General features: G+C 37.9%; 1 protein-coding gene across 31 annotated transcripts in view; it reads right to left on the minus strand.

The window, feature by feature from the left end:
- The window catches only part of Mlip (muscular LMNA interacting protein), a 314,951-nt gene that overhangs the window by 109,531 nt on the left and 177,773 nt on the right, over positions 1-27,647 (minus strand). For 11 of the 31 annotated variants that reach the window (XM_076937909.1, XM_076937905.1, XM_076937893.1 and 8 more), the window contains 3 exons: positions 26,525-26,917; positions 13,101-14,648; positions 1,294-1,365 (listed from right to left, as the gene is read on the minus strand). In XM_076937909.1, the coding sequence (XP_076794024.1) occupies positions 1,294-1,365; positions 13,101-14,648; positions 26,525-26,899 (1,995 nt within the window). In that variant the 5' untranslated portion in view covers positions 26,900-26,917. The remainder of the gene's footprint in view (positions 1-1,293; positions 1,366-13,100; positions 14,649-26,524; positions 26,918-27,647) is intronic. The other 20 variants (XM_076937911.1, XM_076937907.1, XM_034508613.2 and 17 more) reach the window with 5 other exon arrangements.

A 27,647-nucleotide genomic window follows, 5' to 3' on the forward strand; every position in this document is an offset into this window, starting at 1 on the left:
CCATGCACTCTGATACTTTAATTCTATCTTAACTTTTATTAAGGTATGAAAGATAAAAAGTTGAAAAAGGAGCTAGAGACCAACTCTCAGCTGTTTCTCCAGCAGATGGCCATGCAGATCAATGCAGAACTCAGAGTTTAGACTACATGTGGATAATCTGGGATTATTACCATAAACACAGGCTACAAAAAAGTTACACATTTAATGTTGAGCTTGTGCTGTGCAACATTTTCCACATAGTTCCTACTTTTTAGCTATCATACAAAGACTTCAATTTCTGTATCATTAGAAGAAAATAAGATTGGATATTCATAAATCTGTTATCAAAATTCCACCAGGCTAACAATCAGTTAACATTTGACAAATGACTGCAACAGTATTTGAAGCACTATAACTAGCCACGTTAAAAAAAATAGCTTAATGCAACACCTACTAAGTAGCCTAAATAAATCACCATAAAATAACATATGAAGTCAACAGCTTCTCATACTTGGTGAACAATTTCACTTTGATTTTGATGTGAATTCTTCATATGATTTTGCATGCACATATGTAATTAACTTATTAAAATATATATCATCCTATAATTTCATAATTGGTGATATTTAAAAGCAAAGTAAAACTACATAGATCTATAGGAAAGCTATTTCATCATTAGGTATTATCACCAATCTTCCTGTTAATCAGAAGAGAGAAGGGTAGGTAGGACCAAGGGTTGACAGGCATGGATGAAGAGATTTCACTGGTGGTAGAGTCTGAATTGTGTTAATCAGAAGAGAGATGGGTGGGACCAATGGTTGACAGGCATGGATGAAGAGATTTCACTGGTGCTAGAGTCTGCATTGCTACAGCAGATATTCAGATATTATAGCTGGGTGTGGACATAACATGGTAATGGAAGTTGATATTAATCAATGAGCAGGTTGTATATATAATCCCATTACAGTCCATTGATTTTGGTTTATGCAAACAGAGGTAGAAATTCTCAAACATAATATTGTAAAATTTCAAATTTCCAAAGAAGGAGGATCTGTTGAAGTTTGATTCAAACCTCCAAGTCTGCTTCACAGTGGACAAGACATCTCAGAGGTAATACTCGAGCCCTGGTGATCATAAGAATGTGAGCCATTGTGCTAATCAAGATACTTTCATCACACTATCCTGAACTAGGAGCAGTGTTGATCTAAGTAAAATAACTGGAAAGTATACGTTTTCTTAGGAAAAGTTTTATGCACATAACAAAACTGAATATTAGAAACACAACTGTCACTCTGCTTTGAAAACAACACTGACCTTCTGTTCCAAGAGCAATGTGTTTGTAGGGATTGCTGCAAAAGCCTTGTAGCTTGACTTGGTCTTGTATTGCTAGAATGAGTAACCAAAAAGCAAGAATGGAGATGAAAAGGAAGAAGAATAAGACATAACTGTAGGTAGGTCTATCAAGTTAAATGACACATTATCAGGTGAAGAAATAGGTTATTTTCCACAGCATATTTCAGCAAAAAAAAAATAGTCCATCATGTTAATCTTTTATTAGATTGATAGGTCAATAAACACCATAATATGTTAGCCTACAAATTCTAAACAGCATCTCCACAATGTTATATATAAATATCTTACTAAGTGTATTTTTTCAGAGAAGTAGAATTTTATAAATGGGTTAAGAGTTCTGTTGGGTTTTCAGAAAAATATTTTTCTCTGTACATAGCTATTAGTAGTAAGTATGGCAATCATTTAATTGAGCTCTTGATACATATTCGCATCATTCTTCAAAACAAAGGTTATAATACACAAAATTTGGCAGCAGTTTCAGGTTGGTTTAAGTGAAAACTTTAGGCAAGGTCTCTTTATATAACCTCTGTATGTAGTTGACCTCTGTATGTAGTTCAAGATGGCCTGAAATCCATGCTCTTCCTGCCTCCCCCTCCTAAGTAGTAGAATTGCTACATAGACCTTTATACCTAGCTAAATGCAGTTTTTAACATCACAATTTGTCCAATAAATAAGTAATATCAGAAATTTAATACCATAGTAGAAATGGGGCCCAATCTCTTGGTTCTAATCTTATATTTAATATTATAAATAATTCTGCTTCTAATCAGTGATATTAACAAAGGAAATTTAACACATTCTGAGCTCTAATTCAAACAGAGCTATGTGAGTTGTTTGGGAAAACTAAAGATTAATGGAGCTGTGGAAACTGGAATGAAATAAAATTCAATATTAGAAGCCTCGATTTCATCTTATTCTGGTCTTGGGTTGATTATTCAAATTCAAGACTCCTATGATACCAAATTTCATACCTGAGGCAGCTCCCCCAGTAGCTCATAGCCAGCAGGGACATGGCATAGCACTTCAAGCTGCCTCAGTTTCTTGAAAAGCAAACCAAAGTCTTAACAAATAAAAACTGGAGTTGTCAAAACATAAAGACTACAAGGACATAGAATATATAGTTACAGAGAGGTAGAAGGCTCAATGAATGAATTATAAAAGTTAAAGGGTTGGAAGAAAGGGGGAAGGAAGGGAATGTGAAGTGGAGAATTAACTAAAACTAAGGACCATTTGGGGTCCATATGTAAAACTAGGATTGGAGAAATCTAAGTGAAGTAAGCAAATAATGGGGAAGACAATGCCCCAGCTAAACATTGTTCACCACCAAATAAAGCCTCTTATGCCAGGAATGAGTTAAATCTAGTTGAGTCATTGGCCAAACGGGCCCAATGGAAAGCCCCAAATTCCAAGGATATTGGTTTCTCTCCTCAAACAGACAGTTGATACAATCCTATTGCTGATGACAATGCTTACGTATCTCCTTGAACATATAAAAGTTGATCTATTGCCTAACTAGAGGCTTGACCCATACTGACTTGTAGTGTGTATTTTTGTTACCCTGCTTTAAGTTCTGTGCAGACAGAACTACCAGCCCCCACCCAGATTACCTTGGATCCATGGTTAAAGCACACACACACACACACACACACACACACACCAGTTAATCTTAAAATGTTTTGCTAACTCAATGACTGGATACTCCTGAGCCTCCACTGCCACCCCAGGCATAATTGGATAAATTATCCTTTAGCCACTGCAATGGAAAACTTACATGACTGGTTGACTTTACCTCCTGCTGATATTGTCTTTTTATTCCTGCCCCTCCCCACCCCCCCACCCCCGTTCTCTGGATTCATCCTACTACACAACTCTAAGTATCCTGCCTTATCCTCAGTCATTGGTTGCTGATATCTTTATTGATCAATCAAGAACCAGTTGGGGAACAGGACCTTAGCATCAGAACTACCTGCTACACCAGCTAGTGTTCATGGTACTGCAAAGTACTCTGCACATACCAGAAAAGAAAGGTAACCATCAATTAGCTACAAACCCTGTGCTCTACAATGGTGACTTGTCTGAAGATATACTGCTAGAATAGTGGTACAAACATTGCGTGAGTAACCAATCACTGTTTGATTTGATTTAAGGACATTTCCAAGAGATGAAGCCCATACCTGACACTTCTCAGGTAGACACAAACTTTAGACTGGTTTGCCATGGGTTTAAAGAAATACCAAATGCTATGATTCTATTAAAAAAAACATTACAATAAAATTACTACTACTTATTTTCTAATTAGTGGCTTTCTCAGCCAACATCAAAGGTGCTTCCTCTTGCAATAGATGGAACTAACATAGATACAGATGAACAGTGAGCAAAGAACAAGAGATTTTGGAACACTCAGTCCTAAGTGGAATGTCTTCATCAAACCCCTCGTCTCAAGGCTCAGGAAGTTATATAGAAGAGGATATGTAAAGAATCTAAGAGCCAAAGGAAATAGATGACACTAAGCATACCCTAGACACAATAGAAATATGCTAATATACATATGAACTCCCAGAGCCTGAAACAACATGTTTAGAGCCTGCGCAAGTTCAAGTTAGACAGGTTTCCAAGACTGACAGTAGAAAGTAGATATTGGATACCAACCCTAACCAAGAAACTATCTGCAACTGAGACCTGCTTACGAAGAAGGGTTTTTTTCCTTCTAATAAACTCTCAATGTATATACTAAACACACTTTAGAGTAAGTTCTATGCCCATCAGTAAGTACATGACCAACACACACACACACAAAACCTCAGTGATTTTTTTGCAGACAATTTGCCTCAAATTTCTTTGTTTAGCCTTTGTTTGTTTGTTTGTTTGTTTGTTTGTTTGTTTGTTTCATTGGTCTTTTGCTTGTATATTATGGTTTCCAACTGTGGTTTTTCGTGGGGTTTGTTTCTTTGGGGATTTTTGGTTGGTTGGTTGGTTGGTTGGTTGGTTGGTTGGTTGGTTGGTTATTTGTTCGTCTGTTTGGGTTTTCTTAGAGAGAGATAGGGTATAGAGCTGGGTGAGTAGGGATGTAGGAAGAATCTAGGAGTTGCAAGATGGGAAAAGTATGATCAGCATATATTGTGGAAAATATTTTATTAAAAACGTAATTACAATAAACTTGGTTAAACTTGTATAATGATGCTGAGTCTAGTACATCCGTTTTCCTAGGAAGGAGCTGAAGAAAGTGATAGATTTAGTGACACACCTAGAGGAAAAACAGCAGTGTACAGCTGAATGCCAAAATCATTCTTTATTACTGTTTTCTTCCTTCTCTTTTTGTTTGTTACATTAGCTAGAGTGGAATTAGCAACCCAAAGCCAGGATGTCAGAAAGCCACTGTAGCCTATCAATCACAACCCTCACTTACACATACTCAGATGCAAATAAATGCACTTATTTAAATGCACACACAAGTTCATGTCTATTCACAAATACATCCATATTTTTATATAAAAATAAAAACAGACTCAACAAAACACACACAAAGACCTCTGAATATGAGCACTCTCATTGGGGAATAAACTCTGCTTTTTTTATCTGCTACATTCTTTTCTCCAAATTCCTCTCTTCTCTAAGAAGCAGTAGCTTTCTGATCCTTTGTAAGCATTCAACTCTCCTGGGTCCTCTACTCTCACCTCCTCCATGAGGGACAATCCTGGTGGATACCTGAGGTCACTTCTTGCCATAGTATCTAAATTAATCCTGCAATGCTGTCACCTATAGGAAACAATGTATCTAGGTAAGGATTTAGAATAAAATGCAATTTCTTTATGAACAACAGAGAAAATAGCATACATTTATAGAACCCTGAAGCTAAAGACTCATCAAGAAAATCTGAGGTCAAATGATATATCCTAGACTTTGAATGTTATTTTTATTTAGTTTCTTATCAGATAGTTGTTTTCTTGTTTTAAATTGTGTAGATACGAATTTTTATATTATTTCATGAGCCATTTTTGTTAGATGTGTTATCATTGTCCAAGACAGACATGAAAAACGAAAAGTTCTTACTACTGGGTTCTCTCAGTGTGGTTGATACTAGAACATCCTGTCAATCTTTCTGGATGTAGAATTCAACTAATGGGTTCATTCAATAATTACCTCTTGAATAGCTACTCTGTGATACACAGTACTTCTCTCAAATAAGTGCTTTTCCCAAATTTTCAATCTGAAAAGTCATGCTTACTGAGGTAAAAGATGCTTATCACATTCAATATTTTTCCTCTGAGTTTTCTTTATATTGTTAGATTTTAACATGGAGTTCTTTGTTCTAATGTGGAACTTATTTCTTCCCAGCATTCCATGGCTTCTATGTAATATGCAAAGTTCATTGGTATGAATCTGAAATTTTTGGTATAAATCTAAACTGTTCTAGAGAAGACAATAGCAGATAACTTGCCAGAGAGAGGGCTAGTACCTGCAGTTTCTCCACAGAATCTAGTCATAAAAGCCAACAACATAACAAATAAACCAGGTTCTATTTCTTGAGAACTAGATTGGCAGTTATACTTTCAGAAGCACAACCTCTTATTAGCAACATCATGAAGTCTTTGATGTAAATTCTTATTACAACAATGATCAGATCTATGAGTTTGAAGAGATTCTGAAACAAACTTTCACTTCTTGATTTTCCAGGACCACACCCAAATTGCAAGTCATTACCTTGGTAATGTTAGATCTGAGACAAAAGGGCAACCACATTTCAGAGCCACACCTTCCATATTATTTCTGGAATGCTGGGAAACACAATCTATAATGATCCTGATAACTGAATAGGCAGAATTGGTATTACTACAGACCCTGGACCTTGGCAGACCTGGCAAGGTAGGCTTTGCATCCTAACCTCCTTAAAAGTCAATTCAACAAATAAAAAATAGTGAAAAACAAAGGAAAAATATTTATTTAATGTGATCATACTAGAAATAAAAGATGCCCAATGGTGCCCAAGTTTGTTTTGGGGCCTTTGACATGAAGTTCAGACTTAAGCAAATGATAAGCAGCATCTACACAGCTAAGCAGTCCTGGTTCAGATGTACCCTACCCATCATTGCTTGAGCTCTAGTCTCTCCTGCAAGTTTTTCTGACAAGTTGTCAGAACTGTGTGAACATTTTCCCAGAGATAATTTATCCTTCTGGCTAACACCAGGCTTCTGTCTTCTCTTTCTTTCAGCATGATATTCCTGAGAAAATTCCATATTTTTTTAGGATCCCTTATTTCAGTAGTCTGATCATCAGAAGAGAGACACAAGCATCTCTTTAGACTGTCTGCATTTCTACCAGAATGTTACAGTCAAGGAAGAACTGTCAAAATCTATAAAGACCTGTGCTTAACAAAGTGTTATATTTTTTTTGTCTTGTTTTTTATTTGAGACATAGTCTCTCTCTGCAGTCCTGGCTGACCCAGAAGTTCCATAAATCTGCCTGCCTCTGCCTTCAGAGTGATTGCTGGATTAAATGTGTACACCACCACACCCAGCTTTGTCTTCCTTCTAGACGTGATATTGTAACATTTAAGTCATGAACTTGGATTACTGTCTTCTTTTTTTCATTTTTTTTTTTTAAGTTTTTTCTGGGCTGGTAAAATGGCTCATTCAGTAAAGTTCTTGTTATTCAATCAGAAGAAACTGAGTTTGGATTCCCAGTATCCATGCAAAAAGTCAGGTGTGGCTACACACCTCTCTAACCCAACCACTTGGGGAGGGGGCAGTTACAAGCAGATCCTGAGGACTCACTGGACAGCCTGACTACTTGAAACATTGAGATCCAAGTTCAACAAGAAATCATGTCACAAAATACATGGTACAGAGACAATTAGAAAAAATGTAACCTTATCAACATCTGACCTACAGATGTACATGACAGATGAGTACACATATACACACATGATTATATCACACATAAATATACATATATACCCACACAGAAATTACATCACACACATGTACTCAAGATTACATAACACACACACACACACACACACACAAAGTCAGAAAGAAAAATAAAAAGTTTCCTCTTAAATTAAGTTGAATAGCTCCACAATTAAAAAGCCAGCACTCCCCTAGGATGAAAAAAAGAAGCTTTTGTCAACTACTGACACATGGATGTGATGTATCACTAAGAACAATTCAGGGTTCATCTGGAGAAAAGTCAAAAAATAGGAGACAAAAATATTCAGTATTGAGTTGGAAGAGACAGGAAGTAAGGATAAGAGAATTATGGGAAGTAATTAGTCTCCTAAAATCACAGAAAACTAATTAAGGGTGCAAAAAAAGATAGTGACAGAAAAGGAGGAAAAAACAGGAAGTCATAAAAGTTTAACATTCCATACAATGGTTTTGATGATTGCTAAAAGTCATACAACTTTCAAAATCTAGACAAACACCTTCACTTTCACTTCTGTGCTTGACCATGACTTACCTATAAAGTTATAATCACCTTCCAGGGTCTCTTTACTTCCTTTTCTACCCTTGTATATTCCTTTCTTTATACACCAATCAGTATTGTGTCACCAAGAGCCTTCAAGAACCTGAAAATAAAATCCTATTGGAGAAGACCATACACCCTTCAGACAGAGTACTTGAAAGAATTGAGCTGGAACTAGAAGCTTCATCTTTGAGAACCGACTCTCATAATATCCAAAAGTGTTATGGAAGCTGCCAATAGAGAAAAGCAACCAATAGTCCTACCCAGCCTTGTATATTGCAAATCTAATGACCAGCCAAGTGAGATATTACCAATGGCACAATAGTAGCACTTTTATCCAAGAGGTAACCAGCAGCTGTCTAAGTAGACACAGGCTTTCGAGATAGAATCCATGCCTCGTACTGTAAACCTAGCCAACTACCCTAGGGTCATAGACCATAGAGGAGAACCAACTGACATTTTCTTAAGAAAGTATAATTTCTACATGTATTCTAACTATGTAATATTATACCCACAGTGAAGTATAGCTCTCACCATTCATCAAAGAAGGTTCTTTATGAAGCATATGGAAGCTATTCGAGATCTATAACTAGTCAAAATGCAGCTTGTAAGTGACCATGGGGAGCCCAACCCTAATTCCTGCATCTGCGATGCAGCCCCTATATCTTAAGGCTCAAGGAACACTGCAGAAGGGGTGGAAAAAGTGTAAGAGCTGGAGGACAAGGATGCCTGTTGTTAAACTGTATCTACTTGACATAACAGGGAAGTCACTCCCATGAAATATAAATGTTGTTGTTTAAATACTAGTGAGCATGACAACATGGATTAGGAAAATTAACAGAAGACTACACCTCTAGATGAAGAACTATAGCCAATCAATGGTTACTGGTTACTGAAAGAGGGATAACTGTTTTCTTCAGGAATATGTCCTCTGTTATGTATGTCAGCCCTAAACCCAACTATGTACACACACACACACACACACACACACACACACACACACACACACACGATACTTAATAAGGTGTCAGTAATTTAAGAGGGAGTAGGGGAATATAAGAGTCATAGTGAGGAAGAAAGATGTGAAACAATGTAAATAACTCTATTTCTATGAAATTTTTCAAAAGCAAAATTTAAAACTTCAATTAAAACAAAACACAAGCTTCCTGTCTTCCTCAAAGTAAAAATCAAGGACTTCAGAGTGGAACATGGCATCCAGCCCCTCTTACTCTAGCACCTTCAGCATCTTCTAGCTCACTACATGCCCAAGCACATGTTTCCTCTACGTGTCAATCAAGAACTCTTTAGCCTTGGGGGTTTTCTTCATCACACACCTCTTGCATGATATAGTACTCAAACTTTCCAATGTTGTGACCCTTTAATACAGTTCCTCATGTTGTAGTGATCCCATAGCATTATGGTGACAGCCATAAAATTATTTTTGTTGCTACTTCATAACTGTAATTTTGCTGCTGTCATGTTATAATATAAATATCTGTGTTTTTGTATGTTCTTAGGTGACCCCCGTGAAAGGGTCATTTAACTTCCTCAAAGTGGTCACAACCCACAGGCTGAGAACCACTACAAAGTAAAGAGACTTGTTATCCATTATATATAACTTACTTATCATATATAACATAAATCCATTATATATAACAAATGAGACTTGCTATCCATTAATAAAGAGATAACTTCTCAAAGAAACATATTCCAGCAATCTGACACAGATCTGAGACAGAGCCCCTTTCTGTAGTGACTTTACTGGGCTATATTTTTCTCCATACTACTTTCCACTCTCTAAGAAGTTAATCAACATTAAACTTGGAATATGAATTCTCTTCCACCACAGAATGCAAGCTTTCTTTGCTTTTTTTTTTTTTTTTTTAACTTTTCTTAGCAAAGTGTATAGAGAACAGCAGTAAGTGCTTATTGAATGAGTGACCCAGATTAAATTTTTGGCTCATGTTTCCTATCACTCCTTTCTGAAGTCATATTTGGCTCTCCAAAATGGGGAAAGAAGTTATAGCCTGCCTACCGCACCAAGTTTCCAGTATAACAAAATTGGAAATATTTTGATGCCTTAAAGGAATGAGAGTTTAATAAATAGGACCCAGGCTATAAAGCCTCATGAAGCACTAAAAGCTCCAACTGATCCTGTAAACAAGCTGAGTCCAAATAGCTTTAAGCCAGACCATCAGAAGCACTCATTTGGAAGAAAGTTGAAACCATTTTCAGTGAGTACTAGATTAGATGGGATGTTGATATAAGACACTCTCCAAGTCTATGTAAAATTCCATGGCAGCACACTAGGAGGGAAAATAATCAAACTATTTTAAAAATGATAATCAATTATATTTGGAGCCCAAACACAACCTTGGATGAATATTGTATCCCCATTTCCCTAAGGGGAAAAGTGTCTCAAACAATACAGAAGTTGGCCAGAGAATACTCGGGGAGATGCCCATCCTATCCAGGGCCATGAACACAAACCAGAATATTTTAAAGCAACACCTGAAATTAGCATGTCAATTATGCCATATTAATGTAATACAAGTTGGACAATGACAAAGGAGCTTCAAACCTGTTTTTTATCTGAATTTAGTTCAGCATATTCTAGCCATTCCAATCTATTTTAATATCAAAGGATAGTAGGTAGAACCCAGATTTTGAACTGATTTCTTTTAGGCATTACTATTTCAATTTGTTGAGTACCTATGTTTGTGGAACCCCTATATATTTGGTGTATAACGCTTAAATAAATCTGAACATTTATTTGTTTATTTATTTATTTGCGTATTTACTTATTTTTGCTTCAAAAGAGCACGTTGCTTGGATTACTTTGATCATTTTGCACCACCCTAGAAGGACTGAGGCAAGAAACAACTCATGAAAGCAAAAAAAGTCTTTGATATCTCAGAGCTTTTCTCTATTTCAGCTTTGCCTTCTGTGAAATAATTGCACCAATTTAAACAAAACAGTCAGATACAAAAACAAAATTGGAATGCAGTTCATCTCTGATTGTGTCAATTTGAATGAATTTCTGTACTCAAGACATAACTCCCAAGAATGGGAATTTGTAATAAAATGTGAGTTGGTTTTTCAAATTTTAAACTATAGAAATACAATAATAAGAAGGAGATAAAAACTAAAGATGAGAAGATTGTGTCTCAGAAACATCTTCTTGGCAGAAATGTTGGATTTGTGTATTAAAATGTTTTGTAAAAAAGGAGTAGGCTAATATTTTGACTGATAGGCAAATAGTTACTGTAATTTTCATGATCACCAATGTCAACAAATACATCTATAAAGTACAGGTTCCTTAACTAGAAATCAGGAAAACTAAACATAGAAAGCTAGTGCTGAGAATTCTTCAAAACTGAGAGCATGAAGAAAACCAAGGGAAAGTAGGTCTTTGACATACAGGCCTTTAATTTATCAGAAGCTTTTCAGGATCATCCTCATCAAACACTGATACATCCATGATAGGATACAATGTGAACAAAGCACACTGGAGCACAAATAGAACCTCTTTGAACAAGCTTCTGTGGTGAAATAACTTTTCACAAAGAGTAATGAGTAACTTAAGGGGATGGCAAGAGGGCTGGCTAGTTTTTGTCAACTCGACACAAGCTCAGGCCATCTGTAAAGAGGAAATCTCAACAAGAAATTGCCTCCATCACATTGGACAGTAGGCAACTCTGTGGGACGTTTTATTTTATTAATGATTGATGTGGGAGGACTCACCCACTCTGAGTGGCGCTGTCTCTAGAAAGGGGGTAATCTTAGAATGTATAAAACTCAAGCTGAGCAACCAAAGGGAACAAGCCAGTAAGTAGCATGCCTCCTTGGTCTCTGTCCAAATGCTTACCCAACTTCCTGTCCCAATTCCCCTTCATAATGGACCGTAAACTGTAAGGTGAAATAACCCTGTCCCCCACATTGCTTTTGGTCATGGTGTTTTATCACCATAGTTAAAACCAAGCCAGAACATCAAGAAAGCATTAAAGAATGATTCTCCATAGCAGATCATGGGGGTGCGTATCTGCACTGGGGAAGCTCAAGCAGGGATTTCCAGTTCAAGGCCACCCTGATCTACACGGGAAGAACCTATCTTAAATTAAAAAAAAAAAATAACAAGTCAACAATTTCAGAAAATGATTAGATTGACAATTTTTAGTACATGACACACCAATTTCACAATCATGCATCTATGTTCAAATGTTAACAAGGTTTTTTTCAAGATAAATAAGTACTTCTTAGTTCTCTTTAAAATCATCACATCCACTCTTAAGAAAGTTAGTACAGTGGCAAGCATGCTATATTTAATGCCTGCTTTTTTGGTTGAAATGTGTTGCTATACCAATAAAATCATGTGAGCTGCTCTGCTTCCTTGACCTCCCAGTTATCATCTGGTAATAACAGAACCAAGCTTACTGTCTGTGATACTGCAAAGCCTAGAAACTGTATTATTTACATATATTCAATTGAAAGTCCCATGGACTACTAACATTAGCATGTCCACAGTTTTATTTCACTCACTTAACAACTATCAGATTCTGAGGGCCACAGGAGCCATTCCTGAGTATTTGAGAATACATGGAAAGCTGCCATGCCCTAGAGTAGAACTGGCTGCTCCAGCAGGACTGAATTTTGGTGACTCTCCTCAAATGCTTCCGCTCTCATATTAAGTAAATGCTATTTCATACTCTTATTCAACGGAGCATTTAAAAGCCAGCATTACTTTTTCTTATTTCTGTTTTTTTATGCTGTTTGTTCATTCTTTCTGTGTTAAATGATGTTAAATATTTAATGCTTATCGTAAATTAAATATTTTTACACATAAAGAAAATTTCTATTCCATTTTGCCTTATGTATAGAGTAAAATCCAATTTGATATAGCTTGCAGTCAGGGAGCAATGAAAAAAATCAGCCTTGTGGGAGAAAAAGAAAGGTGAATTATAAATAACAAAGACAAAAGAAATAGAAAATCTTCAAATTGGTGCCTACACCTATACTATATACATAATACTAATCCTGTCTATATGGTCAGTACAATGTATTTTGATGGATAACAAGACCCTTCTTACTAAGTTATTATAAATGTAGCACACTGTAAAATGCTGTTTTTAATTGGGACCAAAGCTGTAACCCATGTCTAGAAAAAATATTTATGTGTGTATGTCTGTGTGTGTGTGTGTGTGTGTGTCCCTAAAGTCACAGTCATGAGTCATAGTCATAGGATGGATATAATAATTATTGACTTTCCCCCTCTATTTCAAAATAAGCATGCAACAAGCAAAAAATACCTTGGGCTTCTTATTTTCAGGGCCTGTTGACATGGACATGGCACAAGGTGAGAGCAGCTCCTTCGTTCTTGTTAGACAGACAGGAAGTGATGGAGTTGAAACATGTGAGCTGTGGTTGGATGCTGTACTTTCAGGCATCCCAGTTCTTGAAGGACATGTAGCACTCGTACAACTCTGGTGCAGTGCTGAAGGACTAGGCTGAAGTGCCTGGGTGAGTGAAGTCTTGGGAGGGAGCATAGAGTACCCTGAGAGGGGATGAGAAGCTGAGCCAGCCCTGGTGAGTGGAGGAGTAGTAAGAGCTGAAGGGCTTGGCCGCTGGCCTGGGTGTTGTTGGGAGCATGCTCTTTTGGATCTATCTATCAGGTCTGAGAGGGCTGGGGAAGGGTGGAAACATTTCCCTGAAGAGGAAGGGGCCGAGCTCTCATCAACAGGTAGTGTAGAAGACAATAAGGTAGAAGGGTGTATAAAAATATCCTTGTTCTTTTCTGGAGCCCTGAGGTCATCATCCTTTCTGCCATTGGAAGAAGAAAGAGGGGACAAGCCTGGTGTAACAGAAGGGCCATCAGCAAGACTGAATGTATCAGTCTGTAATTGGGGTGGGGTTGTACTGCTCCTCAGTTTGCTTCCTGCTATTTTCTCTACATCGGTAGAAGCATAACTGCTACGAGCCAGTGCTGGTGGAGAGAGGGGGTGTGCCTGAGAAAGTAGAGTAGTCTTGGAAAAGAAAGGGAGGTGGCTGGGTTGGTGGCTCTCTGCAGAAGGCTGGTGTTCTTGCTCTGCAGACCCAACTGTCAATGAGCAACTTGAGAGAGATTTCTTGGGTGTGGGTGGAGTTTGCTTTACCTTTTGATCAAGTGTAAGAGTAGAAGAAGCCAGGGAATTGAGGGAGAAGGTTGGGCAGGATGCAGGGGATAAAGGCCTTTGGTGAGAAGGGTTTGACTTGAGAATAGCAGTGAGCAGAGAAAGCCGAGAGGGTACTGGGGACTTCAGCCCTGACTTTGAAAGATTTCCACTGGATGACATTTGGCTACAGACAGTAGACAAAGAGCCATGGGAAGAGGAGGTAAGTGGTTTGGGACTTGGGGAGAGTGAGTGCATGACAATGCGGACTGGTATGTAAGAAGCTGAAGGTGCAGTCAGAGAAGCACCAGAGACAGGCGAAGGAGAGGTTCTCACATCTTCCCTGGGATTAAGGACATTCAAAGTCGACATTTCCTTCTGGGCCTCCGGTGCCAGCCCACGTGTGTGATCAGCGACATTTGAGCCACATAGACTAGAACCTGGCAGTTGGGCGGAAGAAGAAAATACTAATGTCGAAGCGCCCTTCCATGCAGAAAGGGGGGAATCGGGAGCAGTAGTGTGAAAATACGTAGTTGTTTCTTCCTCGGAGGCCCCAGTGACATCCAGCCTGCGAGTGTGAAACTCCTCTAGCACAGTGGTTCCTCTGACGTTAGCTGGGACAGGTGGCGTTTTCTGATTAGTTGGAGAAACAAATGAGAAAGCAGGTGGTTTATGAGCAAGCTGCTCAGAGGTAGTGGGAGAAGTTAGCTACAGGAAAGAAAGATAGATTTAAATAGGACATTGCTTATGAAATTATCAAGGTACTCTTTTCCATGTGCTTATGCAAACAGTCCTTCTACTAGTTTTATATGAAATGCAACATTTTAAGTCTCCATTAATAATGAAGGAGTTTATGCTTCCTAATGAGACATGGCTTTGAATTTTAAATAATACCTAAACTGTTAAGCGTTACATTCTATAGCCCATTTATTCCCTGAAACAAAATCAATATAGAAGTTGTCTTCATAATTCTATTGCAAAAATAATTCATTCACAATATTTAAAATAGTTGTCCTAATTTGGAAATGTGTAATCTAAATAGACTGAGGTTGTCATCATTTTGGAACATGAAATATATTTTCTACTATTGAAAGAAATTAAACCACAGCTTGATGATGACTAGAATCCTAAAGATTCATTTATATATTTCAGTTACTTAAAACTCTAAAAACTTGGAAGATACATATTGTGAACCTGAAAAGGTGCCCAGAATTCAAAGACTAAAGCTCCTAATACCAACACAAAAAAGATAAATTGAGAGAATGAACACCAAATCCAAAATAAAAGGGGCACCTTAGCTTATTTTCCCCAAGTATTTGCCAGAATGAACATATAACAATGACTTAATGAACACTTAGCCAATGATGTGGGTTCGTCTGTAATCAATGGGTTCCTTTTCCTAGGAAAACTACAGAGGAGCCAGAACACTTTATAATCTATCCGAAACTAGGCAACTGCCAATCCCACATCAAAAAGGAGAAATTTTTTAAAATATAATTTTATTTAAGAATATTTGGGATAGCCTGTCTAAGGTAGAGATAGCTTGTACATGTATTCTTAGACCACCTAAGTAGTACAGAATTTAATGCAAATGCTGAAATAATGCCAAAGTTTTTAAACAGAGACTTTAAAACTATTAGTTTGATTTTATCAGATTATAAGCTAAAAATATACATGACTAGTAAATTTGAGAAATATAAATCATCCAAAATATTAATGAATATATATGCATATATATAGCAAATATATATTAAGCAAATAGCCAGGAAATATCTTTAAAGTTAAGTCAGTAAAAGTTTATCAGTAGATAGAAACCTATTTTAGAATTTTGTTTTGGATCCATGTGGATAACACTTCAAAGAGACCCACTGTGATGAGCCTCATGACATGTAGTCTTGAACCCTAAAATACTTAAATTCAAACATTCCATCCTGAACCTCTTAGCCTCTGTACAAACATGTCCCAAATATTTATCTTATAAATATGAAGATCAACAAGCAATTTTGCCACATAAATGATATTTGAAATTATTGACTGACTCCAGAATATCGAAACCTCAGTGAAAATGGGAAATGAAACAACTGATTAAATCAACCTGAGAAAGCCCCATCAACCCATATAGTTTATCTTGGAAGCAGCACTGCTTAGCTGGTGTTTATGAAACTGATTCCCATGGTTGGGAAAATGTTTAAATGCGAACATCACAGACTGGGCAACACAGGCTTCTGTTATAAAAAAAAATGACAACATTTCATTTGGAGTTTTGCAATAATTTTTAGTTGGAGTCACATTTAATGTTAAAAAGTCATTCTTTCAGAGTTCCTAGTTTTCGTGTGTGTGTGTGTGTGTGTGTGTGTGTGTGTGTGCGCGCGCGCGCATCCATACACACGCTGAATGCTAATGTACATGTGTGTGTATTTTTACCATGAAATATTTTCTCTACTCTTCCCCATGACTGATTTCTCCTCACAAGAAGAATGAGGACATTTCAAGTGTCCAGAATATTTCTGCAAACTGTACCCAGTTTAGAAAATCTGTTAGAATTTGCTAGAGATATTTTGTAAATTAATATTGACTGCTACCAGAATCCAACTATCTTTCTAATAATACTGTTTTTAAGAGCTTCAATATATGCAATTAACTATCAATTTATTTTGATTATTTACCAAATTTCCAGAGTGTTAAGAACACAGTTTCATAATTTTAGGTGTTAATAAAAGAAAAAGGCCTCCCTGAACTTCCTCAAGGTGGGGGTTGCTATTTCCCTAATACCTACTCTACTACTATATTCTTTCAAATAATAATTCAAAATTTTGTCACACATTTTAAGAGCTATTTATTTGGAAAATTCTAAAACTAGTGTCTAAAATATATACTGGTTTATGTTGATCTACATATAACTTTATTTATATTTTCTAGTTGGCATATTATTATATTTAGAATTAATTCATTAGTAATTTCCAAATGCACTGTAATGGTATTCTAATTTGCACCAATGCTATTCTAATTTACACAGCACCAATTAAGTGTAGCATCATAATTCACAGACTTTCCATATACAAGAGATTCATTTTTAATTTAAAAAAAAATACACATTTCTGAGTTCATTTTATTTTTATTCTTTTTCTTTAAAAAGCCAAAGACATAAATTAATAATTTCTTGGAGAAAGGAGGGGTATTCATAAAATATTCAGACAGTATCCTACAATGAGTCCTTCATTTTACCTCTGCCTGCACCACCCACCAATGGAAAACTTAATTGAAATATACAAAGTATTCCCTCTCATCTTTCCCCATTAATAACTACTACCTATTCTCAGCCATTTTCTTCTTTCTCCCACACTATTTGAACATTTTTTTTTTTTTTTGTGGTAGTAGTGACTAAGATTATCCCCAGCAAGCTCATTTCCTTGACCCCCTGACCACAGGCTTCCTCCAAACTCATTCTTAAAACACTCTTCTCAAAAGATAGTCCTCAGCGCTGGGTTGTAGTGTCAGAGCTATTACTGAGAGAAAATGTTTGCATCGTGCTAGTCACATAAGGTAGATGAACTCAACCACTATATCCTTTATCACTGAGGCCCTAAATTCCTTAAACAGCCATGTTTTTAGAGAGCTACCTAGCAAGTCATTTTAGTAAGTTTAAAGTCAGCTGTGGCTAACACATTCACTTTTTCTAATGTGTTAAGGAGATTTGAGAGTATCTATGTCAACACTGAAGTGGCTGCTCTGTTTTCTTAGCTATAGACATGGCCAGATGCCGGTCCTCTACAACTACAACCTCCTCCAACAGCCTTTGTAGAAAATGCCCCATTGTCCTAACACACTGATCATTATATCATAGAAATGTGGCCTTCTACCTATTGATTGGTCCTTTTCTCTCTAAAGCATGTACACTATCAGGATGATTCAGCCTTTTTTATCTGAATCAATAAAAATAATATTCTCTGGTATACCTAACTCTAATTTAATTCATATAACTTAACACTAAACTGAACTTTTATAATATAATCAGTCTTTGCTCAAGCCCCCATCCATGCTACTGTGAACCAACAGTCTTCCCTGCATTACATAGCCCTTCCCTTCCTATTCCATCTCATCTTCCTAGTTTCCTGCTTATTTTCCATTTTAGGTTTTGACAATACTTTCCTCATTGGTAACATTTTTGTAAATATTGTTAGCATTTTAGCAAGCTTTGTCGTTAACCAATGCTCTGGAAAAATCTTCATTCTTAATCCCACTAACTGGCTTACACTTCCTGGCCATTATCTACCCAAAGCTGCTCTGAAAGAAAAATTGTCACCACCCGTCAAATAATAGCACTGCATTTGATTTATAGCCATGCCCTGTACCATAGAATCAGGTGAAAATGTAAACACTCTGCACCAGTGCAGAGTGGGCCCCTTTCTCAAGCAACATTTGGGAAGACAGGGTACCATGGATCATTTTCCTCTCAGCTGGTCTTTATATGCTTTGTCTTTGTTTGTTTGTACATTTGTTTTAGAACTTTGTTTCACTCTATTTCCTCACTGTAACTGTTCCAATGTTAATATTCTCCTCCAACCCTAACCCACCACTTTTTAAAAGCTGAATCCTCTATGCATACTTTAAGTCACAGAAGCACTTCCCTTCTTTATAAGTATTGTGCTTCATCAGCTGTACCCCATTTTTATGTATTCATTCTTTTAATAGGTTAACTAACTCCCTCATCCTAATTGAAATAAAAAGAGAGATTTTTTGTGGGGAGCCGACAGAAGGCAGCTATCATCCTTGCAGCCATCTTGAGCCATATACCCTGACAAGAGACTTGATTACAATAGCCTACAACAGCTGAGCACACTCTGATAACATCTTGCTTTAGATACCCAGGATCTTTCCTTGGGTGTGTGAGACTTAAAGGTGTCTGACTTAAGGGCCTGACTTAGAGATCAGATTTAGAGACAAGACTTAAGGGCATGACTTAAAGGTGTGACTTAAGGGTGTGGCTTAGAAGTGAGACATATAAAAGGCGAGAGGCAGACAGAAGAGTTCAGTACAACTTGGAGTAGGAATTAGGCACTTGGAGGAAGAACTTGGAGTCTTGGCACTTGGAGGAAGAACTTGGACTTAGACCTTAGCTACTAGAACTTGGAACTGGAAACTTAGAACTTGAAAGCACTAGGGACTAGGAACTAGGGACTAAGAACTCAAGACTTGGAACTTGGACTAGGCAGAGAGACTGAAGAATAAACAGGATTGAATCACACTCTGTCTGGTCTCCATTCCATCCTCACTCTTTCTCTTGCTGAACCCCGACCCACGGACCGGAGCAGCTTGGGGCAGTGTGAGCTCTAACAGTTTAACCCCCAAGGCTTTTGGCAGTGTGGGTTCCAACATTGACAGAACGGTCCGAGAAATTTTGGCCCCCAAACATGGGGTAGTGCAGTTCTCAACATTTCTGGCCCCCAAGCTTGGGCAGCTTGGACCGCACAATTTTTCTCTTCAAATTTTAACAAATGTTAACAAGTATCATTGTGGTGGGTGGTGAAAAATGCCAACAATATTCTGTTTTTTACTGAGTCCCTTGTCTCAAACCTAATCTGGGCCAGTAGTAAAACAGCAAATCTACAGCAGTGGTTCTCAACCTTCCTAATGCTGTGACCCTTTAATATACCTCGGGTTGTGGGGACCCCCAACCATAAAATTATTTTCATTGCTACTTTGTAACTGTAATTTTGCTACTGTTAGGAATTGCAATGTAAATATTTTTGGGGGATAAAGGTTTGTCAGAAGGGTCCTAACCCACAAGTTGAGAACTTCTGTTCTATAGAAGCAATCACTTGGAGAAGGATTGTGCTATGGCTTGCTTGTATCCCTTTGTAGAGTCTCAGCTCATTTCAAACTGTAAATATTCAGCTTATTCTTCCCTAGGCTCTGGGCCCTAATGTCTGATATAGTCTTTGCCTCCCCAGACACAGGCAAAATTATGTCTGACACCAGCAAGTCAGGAGACCGTCCTTTAAAATACCTATAGCATTTCCTGCTGGGATTTCCAATTCAAACTAACTTTCCCATAAGGAATCCCATTGAACACAACCACTAGTGCAGACTGAGCCACGAGAGGAAATAACCACTACTCGTGAATAATAGGGATTTTTCCAGCACTTGAAAGAGCCTGTGATCTCCCACTAACTCAGAAAAGTTATCCTCCTGTATTGTATCCTCTCTTGGCATGGAAAAGGGGAGGGAGGGAGGGAGGGAGGGAGGGAGGGAGGGAGGGAGGGAGGGAGGGAGAGAGGGAGGGAAAGAGAGAGAATCTAAATGAGCAAACACAAGCAGGAAGAGAACAACAAGGTCGTGGAAGAAAGACAATCACTTGAGAAAAGTGGTTTAAATGAAGAAAACTGTATTTTTCCTATCAATTATAAGGACAAACATCTGTAAATGTTTAGCCCCCACCAAGAGAGCCCACCTCCTGGGTTAAGACTTTCATCACATGTCACCTACCATGCAAGGTTGGATCACTTTTATGGGTTCTGTTTTACCTGCAGTTGGAGTCTTCCAGGTGAAATTATGTACATAGTGCTTCCTAGCTTTTTGATGTAACTATGCCATATTGCATAATCTAATTTGGAGACCCCAAGAGGGTCCTTCCAGAAGTTACCAGAATCCAAATATTCCAACTTATTTCAAGATCTTTAACATCTAAATCTTCTGGCTATAAGCTGAGGGTGATTTTAGGAAGCAAAATATCACAACATCACTAATTATGGCACAGTGGTCCAGGGCTATCTTCCATGACCAATAATATCTCCCATTTGGCTTTGAATATTCATCAAGAGTTTTAGTATGATGATGCCCTTTCTTTATATATTTCCCAGGACCATTAGTTTAATCATTCATGTGATACTTTCTAAGCACTAGTTCAGGTATTGAGTTAGTTGGTAGGGACCAGAAGGAAAGAAAAACTTTGTCAACAAACTGTTCTAATGGGATCAGACATACAAAAGCTACTGGAATACAATGTGCTAGTGAGAATAAGGTCCCTTTATAAAAACTGAAGCTGGAGAATATTAAGATTTATGAAATGCAAGTGCCTACTGGCCCTTTTGATTGAGAGACATTCTAAGAAATGCATCACTACCTGATTTCATCATTGTGCAACCATCATAGAAAGCACAGATAGAACCAAGACCTCCACAGCAGCACTATAAATTTGATTAGGACCACAACTTCATGTGCTTCTATCATTGACCAAAGTACTATTGTATTGTACATTATTGGATCTCACAAATACAAGCAGCAATGTCTAAACTGACTAGTGTGGGGAGCCGACAGAAGGCAGCTATCATCCTTGCAGCCATCTTGAGCCATATACCCTGACAAGAGATTTGATTACAATAGCCTACAACAACTGAGCACACTCTGATAACATCTTGTTTTATGGTTCTTCCCTTGGGTGTGTGAGACTTAAAGGTGTGTGACTTAAGGGCGTGACTTAAGATTGTGGCTTAGAAGTGAGACATATTGTCAGATGATTCTGGGCCAGAAGGCTGAAGATTTGATGCTCCAACATTCAGTAGTATAGGGGCTTTCCAGGTGTTCAGCGGTCTCTATAAATTGGCTAAGTTTTAGAAGCTATGCTTAGTGCTTCCCATAATTTCAGTTAACTCAGTCATTCTGGATTTCTGATGGGGTTGAAGACCTATAGTCTCATAGCCAATCCTGGCTATTTACTTTGAGAGAAAATATCTGCGTGGATAGTTTTCACCTGACATTCATTCTAAAGCCAAGAAAAAAAAAGCCAGGTTCAAAACTAAGTGCTTTAGTTAGGACAGATGACAGAGGTTCTGGTTAGTCAACAAAATGATGGACTGGGTATTAGGACTATCTTGTACCTCACTGGTACAATTAGGAATAACTATGCTCTAATTGCATTTTGAGAGAAAAGTTTTATTTTAACAGGAAGGGTGAAGCTAGGTGATGAGAGAGAGAGAAAGAGGGGGGGCATGGAGGCAGATGTTCACGTGTCTTCACCGTCAAAGATAGTTTATATATCTAGGTTGGGTATTGGGTTACACTTCTGATTGAGCATTACCAAACTTATAAAGCCTTTGATTAACATTTTTAAAAAATGATAAAAGCAAAAAGGAAAAGGGGGTATGGGATAGGAGTTTTCTAGGGAGGGGAAATGGGGAAAGGGGATGGCATCTGAAATGTAAATAAAATATAAAAAATAAATTAAAAAGAAAAAAAGAAGTGAGACATATAAAAGGTGAGAGGCAGACAGAAGAGTTGAGTACAACTTGGAGTTAGTTATTAGGCATGAGGTAGAAGACACTTGGACTAGAGAACTCGGAAGAAGAATTATCATTATTAGGTAGTAGGCACTTGAGTCTTGGCACTTGGAGGAAGAACTTGGAATTAGACATTAGGCACTTAGCAATTGGAGAAAGAAGCTTGGAACTTGGAGGCACTAGGGACTAGGAACTCGAGACTTGGAACTTGGGATTGGAACTAGGGACTTGGAGAGAAGAAGAGAGACTGAAGAATAAACAGGATTGAATCACACTCTGTCTGGTCTCCATTCCTCGAGTCCATCCTCACTCTCTCTCTTGCTGAACCCTGACCCAGCTTGGGGCAGTGCGAGCTCTAACAATTTAGCCCCCAAGGCTTTTGGCAGTGTGGGTTCCAACACTGACAGCTCGGTTCTCCACATTTTTGGTGCCCAAGGTGGGGCAGCTCAGGCCGCAACAGACTAGAATTTTATAGGATAGCCTCTTGTGTTTATTTTAGCCAGTTCTTTTGATCTTATCGCTCACATCATCTCCCCAGCTCTCATACACAAGCTGTAACTGAACAAATGTATAAAGCCTCTTGTTCTTGATTCCTCTTTTTATGTATCCCCAAACATGTTGCCATCCAAGGCTTCTTAAATAAAGTCATGTATCAATAGCTTATCAGAGCAGACACAGTTCATAGTTCCAACCCCGCTTGCTCTTCTCTCTCTCTCTCTCTCTCTCTCTCTCTCTCTCTCTCTTTCTCTCTCTCCCTCCCTCCCTCCCTCTCTCTCCCTCCCTCCCTGTCCTTCCCTTCCTCTCTTCCTCCCTCCCCATCTCTCTCTGTCTCTGTCTCTGTCTCTCTGTCTCTGTCTCTCTCTCTCTTTCTCTCTCTCTCTCTCTCTCTCTCTCTCTCAGATACACATCTCATTTAACTATCCTAAGGAAAGTTGATATTCTCTCAATTTTTGATCATGAGCCTGACCTTTAACAGCTGAATGTTCTTTCCAGATCAAAAGTTGATATTCACACTTCATTTCATAAATGAAGAAAAGAATCATGACCTTAAGTGACTTCTCAGAAGATCAGGAAGTAAGGTTCCTGCCTCATGTCTGTCTTCCTATATCAGACTTCCCTGCCCTCACTACCCATCCATGTTCAGCAATATTTCTGTCTCTATCATCCTACTCCCACTCTTCCCACTAAGGTCATTAAAAATTATCCTAGTTTTCAGCTTAATGGGCTTGAAGTGGCCACTTTATTAATCTTGTTTTGTATTTTAATTATAAACTTCCTTATTTGGAAGTCTCTTATCAATAGACAAGAAACAATTTTTAGACTTTCCCATGAACATTTAAGTGTCTTTTCCTAAATTTATTTCTAAAGACTTTTCACTAAACTATTTATTTTCTGCAGCATCTTTACTTTTTATTTACAAGTTTTTTTTTCATAAAGTGCTTTCACTTAAACATTCTACTTCAAAGGACAAACTTGGGATATACAAAACCACAAAGTTTATATTAATATTTTCATTATATACTAAGTTAATATACTTAGGTTAATTACTAAGGTAACAAAAAATTTTAATAAAAATGAGATCAACATGGATATTTAAGAATTTTACAAACTGTTAAGGGAGATAAGACATGTACCAAACAGTAACAATGGATGATGGACTGTGGTCATTACACATTGTATGAACTATCAGAACAGGGGGAGAGTTGGTATTACTGAGGGACTCAAACACGTTTATTTCAGGGCATTAGATCCTGAGCAAGGACTTCAAAGATAAACAGAATGTGAACTTAATGATATTTGGATTTTTCCTATACCTTAGTGAAGCCCACTTCCATACAAAGCAAAAATAATCTACTTAATAATCTTATTAATTACAGTAGTCTTATTAAATTACTGTACTAAAGAAATTAACAAGAATAGGCCTTTATTTCAATTACTTTCAACTAATAAAGAAAAAGAAACCTTAGTTGTTACAAGTGGAAAGGACATAAGATAGACATCTTTCCTAACTCTCAAAGAAAGTCACAAAAACAGGAGCTCTGACTCATCATCACAAAGTGGTGCAGTAAAGAGTGGATGTGGGTTCTGGGAAGACAGCATTCAAGACATCAATCAAGAAATCAGCAAGAGATGAGTGGGCTGCTTGTACTGAGAGGTTGTTCACAAGAGCTGAAGAAAAATCATGCAAGATGTGGCTAGGCTACGGGAATAGCAAAGGCCAGGTGAAGAGTTGAAGTCATTCTCTAAGAATACAGTTTTTCTGGCTAGACAGTAATGTTAATTTACAGGTAGTTCCACCATTATGGATTCAATTTTCCTTATAAGAAAGACCAGAAATTCGCTTCATTGACTACATTTCTAACAGAAATAATTTATTAGTATCTGGCAACCCAGGCTTAGGATTTGTTGTTGAATTTTTACAAACTCCCACTACTAGCTGTTCTGGTCATTTCGCATTAGTTTACACTTGTGAGTAACAGCTATCATAGATCTTGCTATGAACTATGTCATCACAGGAAATGAAACAGGAAACCAAATGTCAGTTTCCTGACATGTTCAGATCCAGCAGCTCTCTATAGCTTGTAACCATAATCTTTAGCTGCTGGTGAACTAGATTAGTGCCTGCCTTTTTAGTTTGGAGCTTAGGTAACTTCATCTATCTTTTAGGAAAATCAAATTCCAAAGTATGAACACACCTTACACTTTGATGCCTCTATATTTGGCCACACAAAAGCAAAATAAATGGCTAGCTCAGGGAAATAAATCTATTAACAAAAAAAAATAAAATCTCCAAATTTCTTCATACGAATGTTTCATTAGCAGTTATTGCTGTCGTGCCGCATATCCTTATTTAAGTAGTACGAACAGTCTTCTCTGACACTAGAAATCTGTGCCTTGAATTTTGCTTGTCTATCATTTGTCTTGAGGCAAGAAAGCAATATCTGAGGTGGTACAGCCTTTTTGAGAACACCCTGAGTTGTGTTACTATAGCATTTTGTTCCAGTACCTAGCTGAGAATACATTTCAAAAAAATGAATATTTTAGGAGCTGGAGAGACGGCTTGGTGGTTAATAACACTGGATGATCCCATAGAGAAGCTGAGTTCAATTCACAGCTTCCACATTGCAGCTCACACACATCTATGACATCAGTTCCAGAGCTCTCTGGCCAATCAGAAGCTCTCTCTAGCTTCCATGGGCAACTGGCTTAGTACACAGACATGCATTCAAACAAACACCCATACCCAGAATTTTTTTTAAGAATGAAAGAGAGGGAGATAAAAAAAATGTCTTAGACAAAGGTCCACAGTAGTTTTGCCCCAGTGAGTATCTTCCATTACTCAAAGGCAGTGGAGTATACTGGATGCTTGAAAGTAATGAAAATTACAGCATCGTGAACCAGGGAAGACTGTGAGAACAGACATGAGCAACAACAAATGTGGAAGACCTACTCTACCATCTTGCAAAATCCTAATATCACAAAAATTCACTAACAGAAATGTCCTTCAAGCTACTTTATGATGCATATAGGAACTTGGTTAGATATGACCTAAACAGATTGTCCCAGAACCCACGCCGTGCATTGCAGAGGCCCCTAGCATTCCAGTTACACTCAGTGGCCAGTCACCCTCAGCATTTCCTATGGTTTCCTTCAAGCTCTCTCCCTAGCTCTCTTGCCATTACAGAGCAGAGCAGGCTTCTCCTGCCACACTATCAGTTCTCTGCCTTAGAGGATGCTTCTACCTCACTGATAAACTTCAGAGTGGGCTATCCTCCCCTGCCTCACTGAAGTCAGTTCTTCGACTGACAGTATTCGAGAATCACAATAGACAGATGTGTTCTCCAAGATAGACATGGGGAAATTATATTCCTTACATGCTCTTATTTCCCGGCCTATTATTTTGTTACTCCTTTATTTGTTTAAAAGTACCATGTTTACTCCTCAGACACATAGAATGCTTCTTCTTGGATATTTTATGTTCGAAGTATGCTTCTCGATGCACCCATCCCTCCACACACCCTCTCTAATGTCAACCTCCTTCAGGAATAGGTCACAGGGAAAGGACAATCAGTCTTTCCCCAAACCTACTCCAGTTAATTGTATTACATTTTCTGAGCAGTTGATTCACAGTTTACATTTTGGTCTCATCAACTTCCTGATGCTCATTTACACTGTGATTAGTTGTGATCTTGAGACTTGAGAGTTTTAATATGGTGTTCTTTGAGAGTCATATATCCTTTAAAAAGGGAGATGTTTGCAAACACCCAGAACAAAAGATAATGCAAACGACACTCAGATGAAACTTACCTGCCTATGCTTTTGCTGAGGGGCTATCCCATGAGGAATTTCAGGATGTGGTGAGGCCTTCAGATCAGCCCCTCGTACTTTGGGACGGACCACATCAGAAGCCAGACTAGAAGAAATAGCCAGAGACTTGGGCCGAGTAGCTATGTTGCCTGTACTCCCTGGAGGGCCTTGTTCACCTTGTCTGCATGTTGCTTCATCTTCCCCATCAGAATCCACAATAAAAACATATTCTGCTTTGAAGAGATCACCTTTCTGCATTCCTTGAGGTTCCTTCGTATTGAATTCCTTTGGTTGTGAATTCCTCCCACTGACCTCTGAGGAACAATCCAGTAACCTCTGGTCCTTCTTCTGTTTGCTCTCACAGCTGAAGGTCATATGATCACTGTACTCAAACTGCAACAGATGTAGAAAGGTTAAAAACTATTGATACAGGGGTGACAAATGCATCTTTTTGTTAAAATATGCTAAAAAGTTTAACCTGCTCATTGGAAGGTTTTTAATACATTAAACTTAGCTGAGAGAAATAGACTGAAACATACTGTTCCTGTTACTAGCTCACCTGTTTATGTTGCCCAAAGTACAAAAGCCTTAGAGTTCAGACTTCACATTAACAAGTAATACTGCTTCCCAGTAAATCACGAGGAAGGGAGTAAAGAATGGAACTGGGATTGGTGGGGCAAGAAAGGGATCAATGAAGATATTTACGAAATAGTGCCCATGGGGATTGGAAAAGGCTTTACTCAATTGTCAAACAACCAGCGTATCCTTTACTAATGATGTTGGGCGTGAAAATCCTATTGAAAGATACCAAAATAAAATAAATTTCTAAAATTTTGAAAGGAAGGGTAACATTGGCACAAATGCATCAGCTGCCAGAATGAAGGATCTAAGCTAATGGGAGGGAGTTCATGAATTGGACCTGGTTTTGTTTTGGTTTGGTTTGGTTTGGTTTGGTTTGGTTTGGTTTGGTTTGGTTTGGTTTGGATTGGTTTGTTTGTTTGTTTTCCTAAGATACACAGGCTGGAGAGATGTGTGAGTAGATAAAACAACTGTTCTCAGAACACAAAGACTTGATCTCAGATCCATGGCACCTACAAAAGAGGGAGCCAAATGGCTTACACAC

The sequence above is a fragment of the Arvicanthis niloticus genome, chromosome 7 (genome assembly GCF_011762505.2).
Source record: "Arvicanthis niloticus isolate mArvNil1 chromosome 7, mArvNil1.pat.X, whole genome shotgun sequence".
Classification (NCBI taxonomy): domain Eukaryota; kingdom Metazoa; phylum Chordata; class Mammalia; order Rodentia; family Muridae; genus Arvicanthis; species Arvicanthis niloticus.